Source organism: Delphinapterus leucas, chromosome 1, assembly GCF_059928025.1.
Source record: "Delphinapterus leucas isolate spDelLeu-1000000601 "Yukka" chromosome 1, BTC_Dleu_Yukka2, whole genome shotgun sequence".
NCBI classification, from domain to species: Eukaryota; Metazoa; Chordata; class Mammalia; order Artiodactyla; family Monodontidae; genus Delphinapterus; species Delphinapterus leucas.
In genome coordinates this window covers 174,790,231-174,809,312 of record NC_143129.1, presented here as the reverse complement: position 1 = coordinate 174,809,312, position 19,082 = coordinate 174,790,231, and the positions used below count along the sequence as shown (strand labels likewise).

The 19,082-nt window shown below is 47.6% G+C and overlaps 1 protein-coding gene across 1 annotated transcript in view; it reads right to left on the bottom strand.

Annotated features, from left to right (window-relative positions):
• Positions 1–1,891: 1,891 nt before the first annotated feature.
• The window catches only part of KIF17 (kinesin family member 17), a 48,810-nt gene continuing 31,619 nt past the window's right edge, over positions 1,892–19,082 (bottom strand). Inside the window, exons 12-16 of the mRNA XM_089899690.1 lie at positions 17,992–18,259; positions 7,117–7,375; positions 5,934–6,004; positions 3,949–4,066; positions 1,892–2,970 (exon numbers count right to left, since the gene is read on the bottom strand). Of these exons, the coding sequence (XP_089755816.1) occupies positions 2,792–2,970; positions 3,949–4,066; positions 5,934–6,004; positions 7,117–7,375; positions 17,992–18,259 (895 nt within the window). The 3' untranslated portion in view covers positions 1,892–2,791. The remainder of the gene's footprint in view (positions 2,971–3,948; positions 4,067–5,933; positions 6,005–7,116; positions 7,376–17,991; positions 18,260–19,082) is intronic.

Sequence of the window (19,082 nt, the reverse complement as noted above, 5' to 3'; positions counted from 1 at the left end):
GGCGGGGAGCGCGGCCGGAAGTGCACCGGTAGGAGGCGGATACTCTGAATCCTATTGGTGAAAGGGGCACGCGGCTCCGCCTCTCGAAAGGAAAAGGCTCAATCCTAGAGAGACAGCTCTGCTGCCGCGACCAATCAACAGGGTTACTAGCCCCTTGGTTCCGCCCATCCCGGGCTTCCGCCTAGCGCCCAGAACCCGCTTCCCGCCGGAGCTTGGGACAGATGGGTGCGTCCCGCCTCTTCAACCTATTCGTCCTGGTCTGGGCAGTCGCGTTCAGGACAGGGTCTGGGGCAGTGGCGGCGTCAACTCGGGCCACCTCCTCGGTCTTCACTGGCCCAGGACAGATTCGACTAGGAACAAGGCCCCACCCCCACTGTTTCCAGGGAGAAAGTGGTTGGAAAAAGATCAGGGACCGCGGAGGGGGTGGGGAATTTGTCCTGCTGCTCAGGGGCCCAGGGCCTTGGCGCGGGCCTGTCCTCCCCCGCCTGTTGGACCACACTGGAGGCAGTGTGGGTGGGCGACGGACTGGCCTACCATTCAAAATCTCTAGCTGAGTTCATTTCGAAGCCCCGTCTCTCACTAGCCCTGTTACCTGGGCATTTCCCTGGTCTCCTGGCCACTGTCCTAGGCTGGCAATAGACACTGGCGAGGCCCAGCTCTCCTACTTATCGGTATGCCTTTGGAACAGCCTTGGCTCGTGGGAGGACTAGGGCGGGTTTTGAAGCACTTCGTGCAGAGCCAGGCTGAGCCTCCACTCAGTACTGCTGGCTCCCGCCCCTTCTAAACTGACACAGGGGCAACCTGCTCACCTCAGACCTGCCTCAGTCCCACCACGGCTCTAAGTAAAAGCTACCACAAGCATCTCCAAGACTTCTGCTATTCTCTGGGTCCCAAACACAATCCCAGGGCAAATGGTGAAGGTAACTGTGGAGAGAGAAGGTAGCTGTTCTTTTCTGACCTCTTACACTTGTCCACCAAGCCAAGAATGCGGGGGCAAAAGTCAAAAAGTCTCGCTCTGTGCATCTCCTTAACGGATTCTACCTCCATCCCCTGCATGGAAGGTTAGGGCTGCACGGAAAGTCAAGCCTCTCACCCCAGCCCTCCTGCCCTTCTGCACACAATGCCACGTCAATCCACCAAGCTCAGACCTGATGGTGCCGGCCTGTTGCTGAGCAGTCTGCCACAGCTCAGGGGCACCCAAAGGCCATTTACTCAGGTCTCCACCTAAACTCATCTTGGCAGCCTCGTCAGCTTCTCCATCCCTGCTCAGGGCTTCCACGGAACAGTTCTCCCACCTTTAACATACCCTGAGCTTCCCCACCTCCTGCCTTTTGTTCATGCAGCCCCCTCCACCAGGAACCCTCTTCCCACATTCCCATCTTAAGCCCCGGGATCTTCTCCATCCTTTATGGTAGCCCTACCCTCTGCTGCTCCCTTCACAAGGGCACTTTGTTCCCCATAAAGACCTGATCTTACATCCTCTCGCTCAAGGTATGCACTGCGGCCTGACTTCCCTTAGACTGATCTCCGAAGTTTCCTAATCACCTTCCACCCTAGCTTCTCCAGGGCGTGAGCTCCTTGGCCCAGACATGTGGCTTGTGGCAGGTATCACAGTAATTAATACAAAATATGGAGGGGGAGGATTTAGGGGGACTAACTCGGAGCACCTGCTATGCACCGGGAACTTTACACACTATCTCATTTAACCTTCACGATGACCCTGTGAGGTTGGTATCCCCATTTCACAGATGAGGCTCAGCGTGAAATGAGGCTTAGGATAGCACCAAAGGCCAAGACTTTTCCCTCAGATTGTGGGCCCCTCCCACAGGGCAGGCCTGGGATACAATGGGCAAGGGGACGGGTCTGTCTTAGGCAGCTGGGGTGGCCTGGATTCATTTCTGGCCATGTTAGGACACGCAGTTCCAGCACAGCCCCTGAGGGCCATCAAGACCTGGGTCTTCTCTGGGCCTCAGCAAGATGTGGCCTCTATTTTCCAGAACAAGGACTTTGCTTTCCTGGGTCACAGATCCTTCGAGAATCTAATGACAGTTCACATTCACATGCTGTCCCCAGAAAAAATGCACTTATACTCACAATTACAGGGGATTGCAGAGACCCTGGAGCCTACAGGCAGTTAAGAATCCCTGCTCCAGAAAGAGCTTCCCCATGAAGGCCAGGCAGCGGCAGCGAGGGGCCCCAGTGATGCTATCAGAGGATCAGAGAAGGGCAGTTCAGCAGCTAAAGGCAGTTTATTAGGGCAGCTTAACGTGGAGTGGCCTCTGTGCTGCAGACCAGCTGAGCGTAGGCAGTGTGGGAACAGCTGCTCCAGGACTCCTGTGCCTGTCCCTCAGGGCTTCCTCACCAAGCGGGGCCTAGTAGATGGAGGCACAATTTTCCATCGCCAAGACATTGAGCTTGACCCATGTGGAAGTCACTGTCCCACTCAATCGGGCTGCTAGTGAAGGCCTTGAGGCTGAGCTGAGGTTTCTGAGCCCATGGAGGCACAGGACAACGCTGGTGGGCACAGTGGAGGGCAGATGAAAACGCTGACGTGGCGTGGAGAGCCGGAGCAGGTCTCTCCAAGGATGGTCCAGCCTCCGAGGAGCTCATGCCCTGGGCAGCGTGGGCTCTCTGGGTAGCAGGGAGGGGACAGTGCTTTCCCAGGGCCAGGGCCCCCTCGGGTGCCCCCAGTACTGTGGGGAGCAGGTGGGAGGAGACCTAGCTGGGCCTGCCCCAGAGGGGCCTGGCAGTCTCACAGAGCCCAAAGGCAGGGCAGCAGCAGGCAATGTGTTCACAGAGGCTCACCGCCAAAGCTGCTTTTGCTTTTCTTACGCCTGGCCTTGGTGAAGGGGATGTCAAGGGACTCAAGGCGGAAGGGCCGAGGCTGGGGCATTTCAGGGGCCTGGGTGGGTGGGATGGCAGAGCTGTTGCTAAGTGGGGAGCTGAGGCCTGGCGGCGAGCTGTGATGTGCTGTGGAGAAGCAGGACAGAAGCACTGGTGAGCCAGGAGCGCAGAGGATGGAGAGAAAAGACTCCGTGCGTGCGGGGTGCAAAGTCTGGTCCACCCCCTACCCAGCCAGAGGCCCTGGTCCCGCAGCTGGGACCCCAGGCTCTGAGAAGCTGCTCTGGTTGAGGCCTTGGACCCAGCACTACATCTGCATCCAAAGGGTCTGGGCTGGGAGCATGGAGTTTTAAAGCCTCAGGCTGAGGCAGCCTGGACTGTCAAGCCACACAAGCCTGGTTCACATCCCTGCTCCACCACTTCCTGGAAGTATAACCCTAGGGAGCCACTTCTCTCCGAGCCTCAGTTTCCTCACCTGCAACATGGGCATGATGCCAACTACTCAACTGATGTCAGTTTCTTTCCTGTCCAGCTTTTCCCTCCTTATTCCTCAACTCCACCCATTCTGTCTCTCAAATAACCTCTGTGTAGAACTGAGATTTGCTTTTTATTGGTATTTTATTAGAAGCTCTGTGGTCTTTGATTTTAGTTTTAAAAGCAGAGGAGCAAAGTGATTTTCGATTCTGGCTTGTAAAAGTGTGTTTTGCTTTTGTGGTCCTGTTTGTCCCCACTTGGCTCAGTGGGAGAAAGTCACCATACTGGCAACTGAGGAAGCTGGTGGCAACTGACCAAGTCCCAGACAACTCCAGGCCGGGGCCCAAGCTGTGTGCTGAGGACCTTCTGCGTGTCGGGGAGACACAGGATCCAACTCAGCACCTCCCCACCGGGAGATGGCCAGAGCGGGGGAGGAAAGGGGAGGCCGTGTACTGAGCACTTCCCACCTCATCTCACCTGATCCTGAGGAGAAGGCATATCCCCCTCAGTTTACAGCTGAGGAAACTGAGGCTCAGAGAGGGAAAGGGGTTTCTGACCCAGGCCTGTGTGACTCCAAATCCTCCAGAGCTCTCAGGGAGGGCCTGGAGGACAGGAGGTGGGCACGGTACTCACCGAGGCTCTTCATGGGATCCGCACTGAGGATCTGGGTGGCCCGCTTGGGGCGGAAGTAGTTACTGGCGATGTTTTCACTGTCACGCCGACTGAGCATCAGCCTGTAGCGGTCTTCTTCCTGCTAAGATTCCAAATCCTCACAGGTTAAGACCCCTTGCTTGTGCAGTTCTTACCTGGGCCCTTACCCAGGCTTCAGCAGGCTCTGCCAGCCCGGGTGGCAGGGCTGCCCTGAACCTCACTGCCCACGTTGGTGTACCCTACACTTCAGACCCCAGACACTTGCGGTGGGATCTAGGCAGCTCAGGGCAAAAGGGTCACAGTCACCAGCCAGGCCTACACATGCTCCTCCCCACCTTCCACCCCCATCTTCCTTGGGACGCGAAGGGCCTTGTTCCTCCTGCAAAGCTCAAAACAAGGTCCATCGGGGCAAGGACGATACTACACACCCTTAAACCCGTCACAGTATATTCATAGAATAGGTAATACAGTACTCAGCTCATGAGCTCACTTCTGATCATGAGAACTGGAGTCCCAACATTTTTATCACCAAGGACTAGTATTTTTCACTGCTATAGTGGATTTCTTTTCTTCAGCCTGAATCTCTTCCTTCAGGGAACTACCATTCTCCCACTTGACATGGTCCTGGTGGGGTGATCATTCATAGGACCCGAATATCACCACTCCCACCTGCCCATCCCCTTGCTACACAGCTGGACATGTGACCCAGACTGGGCCAATCACAGAACTACATCTTCTGGATATAGTCATTGGTCCAAGAGTAGGCCCATGACCCAGGCAGAGCCAATCAGAATCTTGCCGCAAGCACTGGTTTAAGGATGCTCTAAAAGACCAGGTCTCTCTTCCTATTGGATCACCAATTGCTAGCAGCCATCTTTCCTGCCACATGGAGAAAGCCTGCCTGAGTCCAAACCTAGGATTCCAAGTGAGGCAGAGCCAAAAGGTCAAGAAACACACAGAACCAGGACTGGTTGAGCCCCTTGATCCAGCCATGCCTGAAACTGGTACACTTAACATGAACCAATAAATTCCCTAGTTTGCTTACTGGAACTAAAAGCATTCTAATATAACCCATTTGTGGTCCCAGGTTAAGAATGGTTGTTTCAGGAACAACTTAACACTTTTTTTTTTTTTTTTTTTTTTTTACAAAGTTAAGGCATCAAAAGCAGCCGGTCAGAGCTTTAGCCAGCCTGAGTTGCTCAGGAGGAGATGCTTAGCTGGAATTCATTAACCTATGAGTGGCCTTATCATGACTGCAAACGTATTTTCTGTGTAGGTTTTCCAAAATATCTGTAATGGTTTAAGGCAGGGATCAGCAAATTACAGCCTATGGGCCAAATCTGGCCCACAGACTGTTCTTGTAAAGTTTTACTGGAACGCAGCTGTGCTCATTTGTTTACATATTGCGTATGGCTGGTTTTGTGCTATCATGGCAGAGTTAAGTAGTTGTGTCAGAGACCATGTGGCCCCCAGACCCTAAAATATTTACTGTTTGGTCCTTTAGGGAAAAGTTTGCTGACCTCTCCTTTAAGGATATATATTTGTTGTAATACAAAACAAGGGAGATATGAAATAAAGTGACTTTAGAATCCCAATGACTGTTTATGGAAACCCTGAGGATGCTTTCACTCCAAGGGTACCAGCTGGGACCAAGGGAACCAGAATGAACTCCTTGGCCACTGGGATTGAAGCTGAAGCTTCTGTCCTTCACCAGCAGTGTGGGCTGCCTTGAACCCCTGCTTTTCCTCTGGTCTTTATGCACATAAAGGGATTTTGAATGAGGGCCAGAGGGGGTGGAGGGTCTGGGTGCAAAGAATTACACAGAAAGGGTCCTGGCTCAGCCCCCTACTTTAATCATGAGGTGGACAGAAACAGAGTCCAGTTTCTACAGCACCACTGACCCACTGCACCTTGGGGGCCAAGCCTGCCCCGTGCCAGCTCTCCCCTCGCTCTCCCAGAGACCTTACCGTGCCTGGTTCGCTGTTGTCCGCTGTGGAGGTTTTGCGGGCTGATCTGTTCTGTAGCCCTGTTGAAACTGCTATGAGAAAACAGAAGCTGCGGTCACTGCTGCCTGGAATGAGGGCCAGAGGGACGGGGGGCTGGGTGCTCAGGCCTGGCTCAGGCTTGGAGCCAGGGGAGGACACCTCCCAGCCCAAGCAAGGGGATGGCTTTGGGAAACAGACAACCGGAGGGCTCAGTCCAAAGAAGCCACTCCACTGCCCCCGGGCTAGAGAGCAGGTGGGCGCAGGGAGAAAGGCCACTCTGCCTGCAGACTGTGGGAAATGGGGCAGCTGGAGTTTCAGTAGGGATGGTGCCAGTGCCATCCGTGATCGTCAGAGATGTAGGACCTGGATGGATACCCTCTGACCAGGTGAGGACCGGTGCGGGCCCCGTGGGATGTAGGAGCCTGCTGCTCCCTGAATGGGCAGAGCCAGCACGTGGCTGGAGAGGATCCACCGCAAGTCTGGCCCTACTCTGACTCAGTGGAGGTGGGGGAGCCTTCAAGATCATCTTTTCCAACCCCTTCTTTGTGAAGATCAGGGGACCAAAGCCCAGAGAGGGACAGTGACCAACATAAGGTCACACAGGAGGTCAGTGGCAAAAGCAGAAGGTGAACCAGGCCTGAAACTCTGAACAGCTCATTTCTGTCCCTGGCCTACAACTCACCGCTATGACTGTGATTTTGGATAAGTCACTTACATTCCCTGAGATTCCTCATATGTAAAACAGGTGTAAAACATCTTTGTCCTTCACAGGGTTATTGTAGGATGAAATAATGACAATGATGATCATGATAAGAAAATGTACCACACATTTAAAATGCGCCAGGCGTGGCTCTAAGGGTTTTACATGTACTAACACATTTTAAGCCACCCAGCAACCTTTAAGGAAAGTGCTGTTATTAATCCCCATTTCACAGAGGAGGGCACTGAGTCCCCAAAAGGCCACACAGGGAATGGTGGAGCCAGAATTCCAACCTACATCTGTCTGACTCTTAGGTCCCCAACATTTTGGGTACCCAGAGTCACATGTCTGCTGTACCCACAGCCAGCAGGGAGAGGTGCATGGCCACCTGTCAGCCTGCAGGAGGGCAAACTGTGGAGAAGGGCAGGGACAACTGCTGGGGGGCAGCGCAGCAAAGTTCCTGACCTACTGGGAGGCTGGTTTTTATGATGATGGGCTGGGGGATCTTCCAGAAGCCATTATCCTCATCCCAGCAGGACTCGCGCCTTATCTTCTCCAGGTTGCTATAGTTACAGTCCCGGCGAATCAGGGGCTGCACCTGCTCCAAGAGCTGCTGGAAGAGCATAAAGTCACGTTCCTGCCGACGGATGGTGGCCAAGTAATCGATCTTCTCTAGCTCAAACTCTGACTGCAGATCTTTGATCTCCACCTCTGCTGCCCGAAGCTAAAAACAAGGGATGACAAGCAGTGAGGAGGAAAGACATCGACACATTTCACCGTCCATCTGACCTCTGCATCCGCTCCCTGCCCCTCCGGCCAGCCACTCATCCTCTGCTCACTGATCCACTCACCCATCCATTCTGATCTCCACCGTCTGTCCTGTCATCCTTCCATTGATCCATTCACCTTCCCTCCCACCTCTCCACTCAGTGTTTAAGTGAGCATCTACAGGGTCCACAGCCCTGCAGAAAGCAGGAAGAGAGGCTTATCATCAACCCCCACTGCCAGCCCTCAGTCTCTATCCCACACTCATACATTTTATTCAGGAGCCTTTTAGAAGGCTCCACACATAACACTGTAGTCGCCACAGTCCTACAGGATCTCAGAGAACTGTACAAGCTCTTTATCTAAAAGAAGCAATAGGCATAAATTCTCAGACTCAACAGTCCTTGCTCTCCCACTGCCACAATCCTGTTATGATGTGACAAACACCAGACTTAAGAATCAGACCCACCTTGATTTAACCATGGGTTCCAGATTTTTTTGATCTCCTGCCCAGGTCTGCCAGACTGGCCCTCCATAGCCTCCTAAGCATGGGGACTCCCAACTCCAACCAGGCCCTCCCTGAACCCCAAGACACCTTGGCACAATCTGTTTCCTCAAAGAGCAGGGACAGTTTGATTAGTAAAGAAGACTGTTTTAAATTCATGGGAGGGCTTTCCTGGTGGCGCAATGGTTAAGAATCTGCCTGCCAATGCAGGGGACATGGGTTTGAGCCCTGGTCCGGGAAGATCCCACATGCCACGGAGCAGCTAAGCCCGTGCGCCGCAGCCTGCGCACCACAACTACTGAAGCTCACACACCTAGAGCCCACACTCTGCAACAAGAGAAGCCACTGCAATGAGAAGCCTGTGCACCGCAACTAGAGAAAGCCCATGCACAGCAACGAACACCCAGTGCAGACAAAAATAAATAAATAAAATAAAATAAATTTTTTTAAAAATTTAAAAATAAATTCATGGGAATGATAGTCACATGCAATCAACTGAAAACACAGGATGCCTGGTAGGACACAGGTGGGTGGGGAGCCATCACGGAGGGGTGGGTACACAGGGCCTTCAATTAAATTAATTATGCTCCATGAATGTAGCTAGATAGTAGATACATGGCATTCATGGTAACAATCTTAATATATTATTGTACATTTGTAATCATTCACAATGATTTTTATAACAGCTTTATTGAGATATAGTTCATGTCATACAATTCACCAATTTAAAGTGTACAATTTGGGAATTCCTTGGTGGTCCAGGGGTTAGGACTCCACGCTCTCACTACCAAGGGCCTGGGTTCAATCCTTTAGCAGGGAACTAAAATCCCACAAGCCGTGCAGCACAGCCAAAAAATAAAATAAAATAAAAAATAGGGCTTCCCTGGTGGCACAGTGGTTGAGAGTCCGCCTGCCGATGCAGGGGACACGGGTTCGTGCCCCGGTCCGGGAGGATCCCACATGCCGCGGAGCGGCTGGGCCCGCGAGCCATGGCTGCTGAGCCTGCGCGTCCGGAGCCTGTGTTCTGCAACGGGGGAGGCCACAACAGTGAGAGGCCCACATACCGCAAAAAAATAAATAAATAAAAATTAAAAAATAAAGTATACAATTCAGTGGCTTTTAGCATATTCAGAGTTGTACAATCATCACCACCAGTCTACTTTCTGTCTCTATAGATATGTTTATTCTGGACATTTCATATAAATGTAATCATACAACATGTGGTCTTTTGTATCTGGCTTCTTTCAATGAACATAGAGTTTTCAAGGTTCATCCATGTTGTAGAACATGTCAGTACTTCATTCCTTTTCCTGCCAAATAATATTCCATTGTGTGGATATATCACATTATTTTTTCATTCATGATCGTTTTCATTTGCAGCTATAATAAATAATGCGACTATGAACATCAGTGTACAATTTTTTGTGTGGATATATTTTTGTTGTTCTTGAGTGTAACTGCTGGGTCATATGGTAACACTATGTTTAAGCAATTGAGGAACTTCCAGACTATTTTTCAAAGCAGTATATGAGGGCTCCACGTACCCACAAGCAGTATATGAGGCCTCCAATTTCTCCACATCCTCACCAACATTTGTTATTGTATGTCTTTTTTACTACAATCATCCCAGTGTGTATGAGATGGTATCTCACTGTGGTTTTGAGTTGCATTTCCCTAATGGCTAATGATGTTAAACATCCTTTCATGTGTTTATTGGCCATTTGTATATCTTCTTTGGATAAATGTTCAGATCCTTTGCCCATTTTAAAATTGGGTGGTCTTTTTATTCTTGAGTTGTAAGTTTTTATAATATTTTCTAGGTGCAAGCATCTTATCATAATATATGATTTGAAAATATTTTCTTTCATTCTGTGAGATGTCTTTTCTCTTTTTTGATAGTGTTCCTTGAAGCACAAAAGTTTAATTTTTTTTAAATACCTGCTGGTTCTTTTTTTGTTGTGTTTTGGCTGCACCCTGCAGCTTGTGGGATATCTTAGCTCCCTGACCAGGGATTGAACCTGGGGCCTCAACAGTGAAAATGTGGGGTCTTAACCACTGGAACGCCAGGGAATTCCTACAAAAGTTTAATTTTGATTAAGTCCAATTTATCTTTTATTCCTTTGTTGTTTGTGCTTTTGGTATCATACCTAAGAAAGCATTACCTAATTAAAGGTAATAAAGATTTAAACCTGCATTTTCTTCTAAGAGTTTTATAGTTTTACCTCTTCTATTTAGGTTTTTGACTCATTTTGAGTTAATTTTTGTATACTACATGAGGTTGGAGTCCAGCATCTTTCTTTGGCATGTGGGTATCTAGTTGTCCCAGCATCATTTGTTGAAAAGACTATCCTTTCTCCATTGAATCATCCTGGCACCCTTGTTGAAAATCAACTAACTGTAAATGTGAGGGTTTATTTCTAGACCCCCCAGTTCCATTCCACTGATTCTATATGTCTGTCTTTACACCAGTACCACTCAGCCTTGAATACTGTAACTTTGTAGTAAATTTTGCATCAGGAAGTATGAGTCCTCCAACTTTGTTCTTTTCAAGATTATCTTGGCTATTCCGAGTCCCTTGAATTTCCATATGAACTTTAAGATCAGCTTGTCAATTTCTTCAAAGAAGCCAGCTGGTTCTTTGAGAGTGATTGCCTTGAAATCTGCAGATCAATTTAAGAAGTATAGCCATCTTGTCAAAATTAAGTGTTCCAATCTATGAACATGGTATATCTTTCCATTTATTTAGGTATCCTTTTCTCTCTCTCTCTCTCTCTCTCTTTTTTTTTGGTCACGCTGCGCAGCATACAGGGTATCTTAGTTCCCTGACCAGGGATCGAACCCATGCCCCTTGCAGTGGAGGTGCAGAGTCTTAACCACTGGACCGCCAGGGAAGTTTCTATTTAGGTATTCTTAATTTCTCTCAACAATGTTTTATAGTTTTTGGAATATAAGTTTTGTACTTCTTTTGTAAAACTTTTTCCTGGGCTTCCCTGGTGGCACAGTGGTTAAGAATCCACCTGCCAATGCAGGGGACACGGGTTCGAGCCCTGGTCCAGGAAGGTCCCACATGCTGTGGAGCAACTAAGCCCGTGCGTCACAACTACTGAGCCTGCGCTCTAGAGCCTGCAAGCCACAACTACTGAAGCCCATGTGCCTAGAGTCCGTGCTCTGCAACAAGAGAAGCCACCGCAATGAGAAGCCCGTGCACTGCAACAAAGAGCTGCCCCCACTCTCCACAACTAGAGAAAGCCCACGCGCAGCAACGAAGACCCAACGCAGCCAAAAATAAATAAATTTATTAAAAAAAATTTTTCCTAAGTATTTTATTCTTTTTGATGTATTGTACATTGTTTTCTTAAATCTATTTGCAGATTATTCATTGCAAGTGTACAAAAATACAACTGTTTTTTCCTTATTGATCTTGTATCCTGCTGAACTTGTTCATTGATTCCAGTAGATTTTTTTAGTGGATTCCTTAAGATTTTCTATATATAAAGATCACGTCATCTGCAACTAGAGATAGGTTTACCTATTCTTTGCCAATCTAGATGCCTTTCATTTCACTTTCTTGCTTAACTGCCCTTGCTAGAACAACCAGTCCAATGTTGAACAGAAGTTGTAAGAGCAAGTACCCTTTTCTTGTTTCTGATCTTAAGGGAAAAGCATTCTGTCTTTCACCACTGAGTATGATGTTAGCTGTGAGTTTTTCATGCCCTTTATCAGGCTGAAGAAGTTACCTTCCATTCCTAGTTTGCTGAGTGTTTTTATCATGACAGGTTTTGAATTTTGTTAAATGCTTTTTCTGCATCTATTAAGATGATCATGTAGATTTTGTCCTTTATTCTATTGATATTACATTAATTGATTTTTGGATGCTAAACCAACCTTGAATTCCTGGGATAAATCCCACTTCAGCATGGTGTACAATCCTTTTGATATGTTGCTAGATTTGGTGTGCTGGTATCTTGTAGAGCATTTTTTATCTATATTCATTAAAATATTGGTTTATAGTTTTCTTGTTATGTCTTTGTCTGGTTTTGGTATCAGGTGTTACTGGCCCCATAGAAAGAGTTGAGAAGTGTTCTCTTCTATTTCATAATGATTTTTTAAAATACCTTTGTCAGCCAATAGCCTTCATTTCACAAACAAAATCCAGTTAGAAGATATAATGGAGGGGATGACTTCCCTGGTGACGAAGTGGTTAAGAATCCACCTGCCAATGCAGGGGACACGGGTTCCAGCCCTGATCCGGGAAGATCCCACATGCCGCGGAGCAACTAAGCCCGTGCGCCACAACTACTGAGCCTGCGCTCTAGAGCGCAAGCCACAACTACTGAGCCTGTGTGTCGCAACTACTGAAGCCAGCGCACCTAGAGCCCGTGCTCCGAAACAAGAGAAGCCACTGCAATGAGGAGACTGCACACTGAAACAAAGAGTAGCCCCCACTCACTGCAACTAGGGAAAGCCCATGCACAGCAATGAAGACCCAACGCAGCCAAAAATAAATAAATAAAATTTATTTTTTTTAAAAAAGTTATAATGGAGAAGGATACCCCATAGAGGAAAGCAAATAAAATAAAATACCTAAGTGTAAAACTAACAAGATATGTCTAAAACCTATATGAGGAAATCTATAAAATTCTCCTGAGTGACATAAAAATTGATTTGAACTAATAGAAAGATATGGCATGGATGTTCCTGAACAGGATAACTCAACTTCACAAAAATGTCAGTACTCCCAAGCTAACTTATAAATATAACATAATTCTCCCCAAAATTCCACCCGCTTGTTTCTTTTTCTTTTGAGCTAACCCAATTGTTTATAAAGTTCATTTGGGGTGGGGGAAGCAAACAAGAAAGAATAGCCAGGTAAAACCTGGAAAAGAAAATCAATAAGAGAGGATTATGAGATTATAAAACAGGTTATAAAGCCTCTGAATTTTAAACAAAGTAGCTGACACTGGTACATGAACAGACAGAGCAAGAGAAATGAACAGAAAATCCAGAAATACATCTAAGTACATACAGAAACTTAGCATACAAAAGAACAGCACTGAAGTCAGTGGAGAGTAAATGGACTTTTCAAACAATGGTGCAAAAGATAATATTGAATCAGCTCCTCACACGTGCACCACAATAAATTCCAAGTGGATCAGAGATTTAAATGTAGAAACAAAAAACCCCATACAAGTTCTAGGAGAAAACACAAGTGAAGATTTCCAGCTATGACTCAAAATCTATATGCAATAATTTAAAAGTTGCTCAACTTGACCAAAAAAAATTTTATGGAAAAATACCATAAAGCATAGTAAAAAGTGACAATAACAAACTAGAAGAAAAAAGATTTCCAACTTATCTCACAGACCAACAGTTAATATCGCTAATATAAATTATAATACTTCTCATATAAAGAGCTCCTACAAGTAGAGAAGAAAAAGAACCACCATCGTGTGAACACAGTTCCGAGAATAAAACCTGCAAACATCCCTAAAACATGAAAAAATGCTCAACCTTGCTCACAGTATAAAAAATGCAGATTAAAACTGCACTGAATCATAAAATAAATGTCTTGGGAATGTAACACACAGCATGGAGACTACAGTTAATAACACTGTGTTGCATATTTGAAAGTTGCTAAGAGAGTTGATCTTAAAGGTTCTCATCACAAGAAAAAGAATTTGTAACTGTGTGAGGTGACGCATGTTAACTAGACTTATTGTGGCGATCATTTCACAATATGTACAAATACTCAATCATTATGTTCTATACTGAAACCAATATAATGTTATATGTCAATTATATCTCAATTTTTCTTAATGTAAAAAAGGAAACTACGGACTTTCTTGGCGGTCCAGTGGTTAAGACTCCGTGCTTCCACTGCACGGGGCGTGGGTTCCATCCCTGGTCAGGGAATTAAGATCCCGTGTGCTGTGCAGCGTGGCAAATAAATAAATAAATAAATAAATCTAGGGGGGGATAATGTGAGGACTCCATATTTTTTTTAAAAAAAGAAAACTACACTGAGGTACTACTGCTTATCTATCAGAATGTCAAAAATCCAAAAAATTTTCAGTATAACCTGTTGGTGAGGCTGTGAGAAAACACACACATGTGTGCTAGTGGAAGCAGAAAAGGACACAGCCCCCGTGGAGGGAAGTTGGCAATATCTAGCAAAATCACACATGTATTTACTCTTTGTCCCAGCAATCCCAGTTGGAGGAATTGATTCCAAAGGAATCTACCAAAAATATAAAAGTAGTATGCACAGACTATTCACTAGAGCACTCCTTATCGTAGCAAAAGATTGGAAATGTCCATCATGACTTTTTTTTTTTTTTGCGGTACGCGGGCCTCTCACTGCTGTGGCCTCTCTCGTTGCGGAGCACAGGCTCTGGACGCGCAGGCTCAGCGGCCATGGCTCACGGGCCCAGCCGCTCCGCGGCATGTGGGATCTTCCCGGACCGGGGCACGAACCCGTGTCCCCTGCATCGGCAGGCGGACTCTCAACCACTGCGCCACCAGGGAAGCCCCACCATGACTTTTGAGTAAACAATGATACAGCCTCACGGTGGAGTACCATGTAGCAGTAAAAAGGAATGAGGAATATTTCTAGATATTGCTATGGAGTGATCTTCAGGATATATCATTATGTGGAAAAAAAAAAGCTAGGGATGGAAGTGTGTATTGTAGCTACTTTTATCCGAGAAGGGGGAGGATATGTATGGGGAGAGGGACAGGTGTACACACACACACACACGTTTGTTTATATTTTAAAAATATATACACAGATACCTAAATCTGAATCTCCCCAGAGAAAGCCTCAGAAAAACATACAGAACAATGAGGAGAAAAAATAAAACCATCCTGAGCCCAGGCACTGATCGGGAGACAGAGAACACTAGAAGCTTCAAATTACCAATAAATTCAGCAGACAGCTCCTAGCCCACCCCACAGGGAGATAAGTGGAGGGCACCCAGGAAAGCATGGAGTGGAAGGACAAGGTGACAGAAGGCAGTTAAATCACTCCCCAAAGAGAAAGCCCCACTCTGACGGTGGGAAAACACTGAAAACAGATCTGACGTTGGGAAATTGATAGGAGAGACTGAAATGTGTGCAGGACTCAAACTATTAGTCTCTCTAAGGCACTACTCTGGAGGTCATTTAGAGAGCACTTAGAAGTGGGAGATGCCCCCTGAGGTGGAAATTAAAAGTCCTGCAGAAACAAGAGACAATTACAAAAGAAGCAATGGCCCCTCTCACCAAAATAAATAAATAATTTTTTTTTTAAACTGCTTTGGAAGGCAAGATTTTTGCCCCTATGATTTTCATCCCCTGGCGTTATGCCTTTGAATATGTTATCTTAAATGGTAAAAAGGACTTTGCAAATGGAATTAATGTTATTAATCAATTGACTTTAAAATAGGGAGATTATCCCGCATTATCGAGTGGGTCCACGGTAATTAAGTGTGGGAGAGGGGGGCAGAGAGATGGGCAGAAGAGGTGCATTGGAAGGGAGGCTTCACAGAAGTAAGTTAGGAGGAGAGTCAAAGAGATTGGAAGCAGGATTCCCTGGTGGTGCAGTGGTCAAGAACCCGCTTGCCAATGCAGGGGACACGGGTTCAAGCCCTCGTCCAGGAAGATTCAACATACCGCGGAGCAACTAAGCCCGTGCGCCACAACTACTGAACTCGCGTGCCTAGAGCCCGTGCTCTACAAGAGGAGCCACTGCAATGAGAAGCCCACGCACCGCAACGAAGAGCAGCCCCTGCTCGCAGCAACTAGAGAAAGCCCACGTGCATCAATGAAGACCCAATGCAGCCAAAAATTAATTAATTAATTGATTTTTTAAAAATCCATTAAAAAAAAAAAGGGATTGGAAGCAGGAGAGGGACTCTATCGTCCAGGCTGTCTTTGAAGGGGGACAGGCGCCAGGAAATGCCGGCTGCCTCCAGAAACTGAGAATGACCATGACTGACAGCCAGCAAGGAGATGGGAACCTCAGTCCTACAGCCACATAGGAATAAATTCTGTCAGCAACCTTCAAATGGATTCTCCCCTAGGACCTCCAGAAAGAAATGCAGTCCTGCCATACCTTCAGTTCAGCCTTGTGGAATTCTAAGCAGAGAAACCAAGCCACGCTGTACCTGGAATCTGACCTACAGAACTGTGAAATAATATATTTGTGTTGTTTCAGGCAACTAAATGTGTGGTAATTTGCTACAGCAGCCATAGGACACTAATGAAAAGCTCTATGTAAAGCTGCGCTTCCGTATGGCCAGAAGAGCGTGCTATCAAATAGGAAAGCCCAGCAAGGCACCCCGAACCTTTACCTCTGTATGGCCGTTAGCATAACTGATGCTATCCTGGGCTCGTTCAGTTCCTCCTGTCCCTTCACGGACCCTACCTAGGGCTGTACAGGGTAGTAAATCTCTTCTGTGTGGGGCTTTGTAGTTCATAGATATTGTTTAATTATGATGAGGTCCAGGTAGCCTCTATGCTCTGGTAGAGTCTCCAAACAATGACGAAGACCTTCCCTGATGTATTCCCACTGCCCACAAGACTAGTTACCCATTCATAAATCTTGACTTAAAAGTGCTCTTCCTGTTTTCAAGTACCTACCCCCACACGCTAGGTAAATACAGAATTGTCCCAACGCCCCCTCGGTGCTGCGGAGCGCAGCTGCGAATGCTTCCCAATTGTCACCTGCCCAGTCCCACCCTGTGAGTACCGTACCCTATAATCAACGGATCCATTGACTATATGGAGCTGCCTGCCTCATCTTTCTGTCCCAAGGTATCTTAGTTTGGCGGGTACTTTTTGTTCCCTCCATCCTCCAACAACCTCTGCATTCAATTGTCACTGAGAGTGCAGAAAAACAAGACATTATGAAATAAACAGAAGAGAGCAGATGTATCTAATCGAAGCTACTATAAGATACAGAAAATGAAAGTCAAAGCATTTCAGCAGAAGAAAATTCCCCCCAAAGCACAAGCACACGGAACCAAACAGATTAAAAATATAACACCCCAATGTGAATAAAGTTTCCTTAAACAAGCACTCACAGATGTGAAATTTTCAAATCAGAAATCCAAAATCTTGAAATGGACAAAAATGAGGAAGACGTCAAGTGGGACATTAACACAAAACGAGGAAAGAATTTTTTAAAAACTTAAGATATGTAGACCAAAGTACAAGAAAGACCAAATTCAATTAAGGACATAAAGGGTATTAAGAAAAGGCATGAAAACAGCCAAGAAAAATTTAAAACTAAAGACGTTTAAAGAGGAAAAAGTATCATCTTTATGCTTTGGCAAGACCCCTCGGCCGCCTGTGTTGAGTGGGGATGAGAAGGGGGCAGCAGGCGGCCAAGGAGGACATTATGAGGCCCAGATCACCCGGAGGATGCTCTGAAGGACATAGAAGTGTCTGTCACAGATGGCAGAGCCTCATTCTCCTCTGGTCCTCACTCCCCAAGCTCAGCCAGGTAGCTGCCTTTCTGTTCCCCGAACCTCGGACCTCATTCCGGGCACTGGACGGTCTCTCGGACCAGACCGCTCTTCCATCAGGTCCCACCTAAGAAGTCACCACCTCCACCAGAACGGTCCTGTCCCCCCTCCATCTACGGTGGCCCCAGGAACTTCTGGGGTTCTGCTAATGCTCGGTGCCTCCGTCTGGGTGCTGGTTGCACAGGGCACTCACTTTGTGGAAATGAATTCAGTTTTGCATTTGTGATTTGGGCATTGGTACTTAAAAAAAAGTAAAAACATAAAAATAAAGCCGCCCCTACCTCCTGCCCCCCCATTCTCTTCATCAGGCTACCCCTCCCTAGAGTCTCTTGCTTCTTTCTCTGCTACGTTGTTTCTTACACACACACACTTCCCCTGGAACGCGAGCTCCAAGAGTGCAGAGACGCTCCTGTCACCGTGACAGCTTCCAGAATAGGGTGTGTCATACAGCAGGTACCGAATGCATACACGCAGGTGTCAAGACCGGGTGTGAAGGCCCCGCCCAGCGTTGCCTGCGTGTGGGGGCGGGGCCAGCGGGGGCGCGGCCTGAGCCCAGGGCCTCACCTTCCTCTGCATCTTCTCCAGCAGCTTGCTCTTGGCCCTCACTTCCTCCTGGATGGAGTCGTAGACGTTGAGCAGCACCCAGTCCCCGCTGTCCTCGTCTGAGTTCTGCAGGGCCGCCACCAACTGCTTCTTGCGCTCGTCTGCATACCGCTTCCGCCGCCTGTGCTTCTCCTTCAGGTCCTTGTTCTTGGCCTGCTCGCCCCCGACCACCTGCTGCTCCAACAGCTGCAAGCTGCCCTCATGGAGGAGAAAGCAAACGTGACACAGTCTACCGATCACTGAGCACTGGATGTCCAGCCTGATCTCATCGACTCCTTCCAACAACCCCACTTCACAGACACGTAAACTGAGGCCCAGAGAGGTGAAGCTGCTGGCTTGGAATCAGACCCAGCATTCCTGCCAGATCTCCCTGACTCCAAGCTTGTGTGCTCAGCCACCCAGCTGGTTCTGCCCCACAGGAAGGGTGAGAGTCTCCCTCTGGAGCCACAGCTGCTCCACCCGCCTCCCGCCTCCTGGGACTGGTGGTGCCACCACAGGGCAGGCTCGCGGCCATGCTCCCAGGCAACCTCAGGGATCAGAATACCCCTGGGTTGTGGAGAATATTCCATACAGTCAGTGCATAATGTTTAATCAGGGAACATTAAGAACAGTTCGTTTTTTTAAATATTTGTATCTAAAATGCTAAAAAAATGTTTAGAGTTTTGCCTTTAAAAGTACAAATTTGAAATAACTACAAAGGCTTATGTAGAACTCCCTACTCTCTAGTAAAGCACCACAGAAGTATTTTAGACTCTGCCTCTTTCCAAAGGGACATAAGGGGAGTATAACTAAAGACATTCCCAAGATTCATAACAGGATAGGAGATCATGCTGAAGGGAAAGGACGGAACCACGCAAACTGAGCAGCCGGGCCCAGACCCGCTTCAGGCTCAGTTCTCGGCTTGACGGCAGCCAGGATTCAGGGGAGTCACATCCAATTCACTGCTCTGCTTAAGACCCTTGTAGGGTCCCCATCAGGATGAAGCCCAAGCCCCGGGGGCACATAGGGCCTCCCTGTCTCACCTCCTTCTGCCCCCACCACCCCTAACTCAC